The following is a 1,216-nucleotide window of genomic DNA, read 5'->3' on the forward strand; positions in this document are numbered from 1 at the left end:
TAATGTTGCTACTCCTCTTCTTTTTTGCTTATTGTTTGCTTGATATACTTTTTTCCATCCTTTGAGTTGTAGTTTGTTTGTGTCTCTAAGTCTAAGGTGTGTCTCTTGTAGGCAGCATATAGATGGATCGTGTTTCTTTATCCAGTCTGTGACTCTCTGTCTCTTTATTGGTGCATTTAGTCCATTTACATTCAGGGTAATTATAGATAAATAAGTTTTTAGTGCTGTCATTTTGATGCCTTTTTATGTGTGTTGTTGACAATTTCATTTTTCCACATACTTTTTTGTGCTGAGGCGTTTTTCTTAGTAAATTGTGAGATCCTCATTTTCATAGTGCTTGACTTTATGTTAGTTGAGTCGTTACTTGGTTTTTATCTTGAGTTATAGAGTTGTTATACCTTTTTGTGGTTACCTTATTATTTACCCCTATTTTTCTAAGTAAAAACCTAACTTGTATTGTTCTATATCTCCTTGTATCACTGAAGAGCCTTTGGTTAAGACAGAAAGCAATAGCTGAACACACTTTAGGTACTTCATTTGCCCTTGGCCTTGTGGTGGCTCTCGGTCTTCTTGGGCAGCAGCACGGCCTGGAGATTAGGCAGGACGCCACCCTGCGCGATGGTGACTTTGCCCAGCAGCTTGTTGAGCTCCTCATCGTTGCGGATGGCCAGCTGCAGGTGGCGCGGGATGATGCGCGTCTTCTTGTTGTCGCGGGCCGCGTTGCCCACCAGCTCCAGAATCTCAGCGGTCAGGTACTCCAGCACCGCCGCCAGGTACACTGGCGCGCCGGCCCCACCCCGCTCGGAGTAGTTCTCTTTACGGAGCAGGCGGTGCACTCGGCCCACGGGGAACTGGAGACCAGCCCCAGAGGAGCGAGTCTTGGCCTTGGCGCGAGCCTTGCCTCCCTGCTTCCCGCGTCCGGACATGGCAACGAAAAGAGCAAAAGTGCTGAAAGACAGACTTAACTGAAACAGAACTTGGTCACTACCCTTGTTTTAAGGAGGATGAACGTGTCTCCAGGCAGTGGTGCTTGCTAATCTTTGTCTTCCTATAACTGCTTCTAGTGTTAATATCGTTATCTTAAAATTTCAAATATAAAATTAACAAGTTGCCAAGTTGTTATCATTTTGTAGACAAAATTCTAAATACTGTTTTAACATTAAGAGGCATTTTAAACAATATACAAATAATATCAAGTTATAAAAAAGTGAATGCT

At 43.3% G+C, this 1,216-nt stretch overlaps 1 protein-coding gene across 1 annotated transcript; it reads right to left on the minus strand.

The window, feature by feature from the left end:
- Positions 1–494: 494 nt before the first annotated feature.
- On the minus strand, positions 495–976 carry LOC100659990 (histone H2A type 1-D-like). Its single transcript, XM_003409319.3, has one exon. The coding sequence runs from the start codon at positions 924–926 to the stop codon at positions 534–536; it is 393 nt and encodes a 130-aa protein (XP_003409367.2). The 5' UTR covers positions 927–976; the 3' UTR covers positions 495–533.
- Positions 977–1,216: the final 240 nt, after the last annotated feature.

The sequence above is a fragment of the Loxodonta africana genome, chromosome 17 (assembly GCF_030014295.1).
Source record: "Loxodonta africana isolate mLoxAfr1 chromosome 17, mLoxAfr1.hap2, whole genome shotgun sequence".
In the NCBI taxonomy this organism is placed as follows: Eukaryota; Metazoa; Chordata; class Mammalia; order Proboscidea; family Elephantidae; genus Loxodonta; species Loxodonta africana.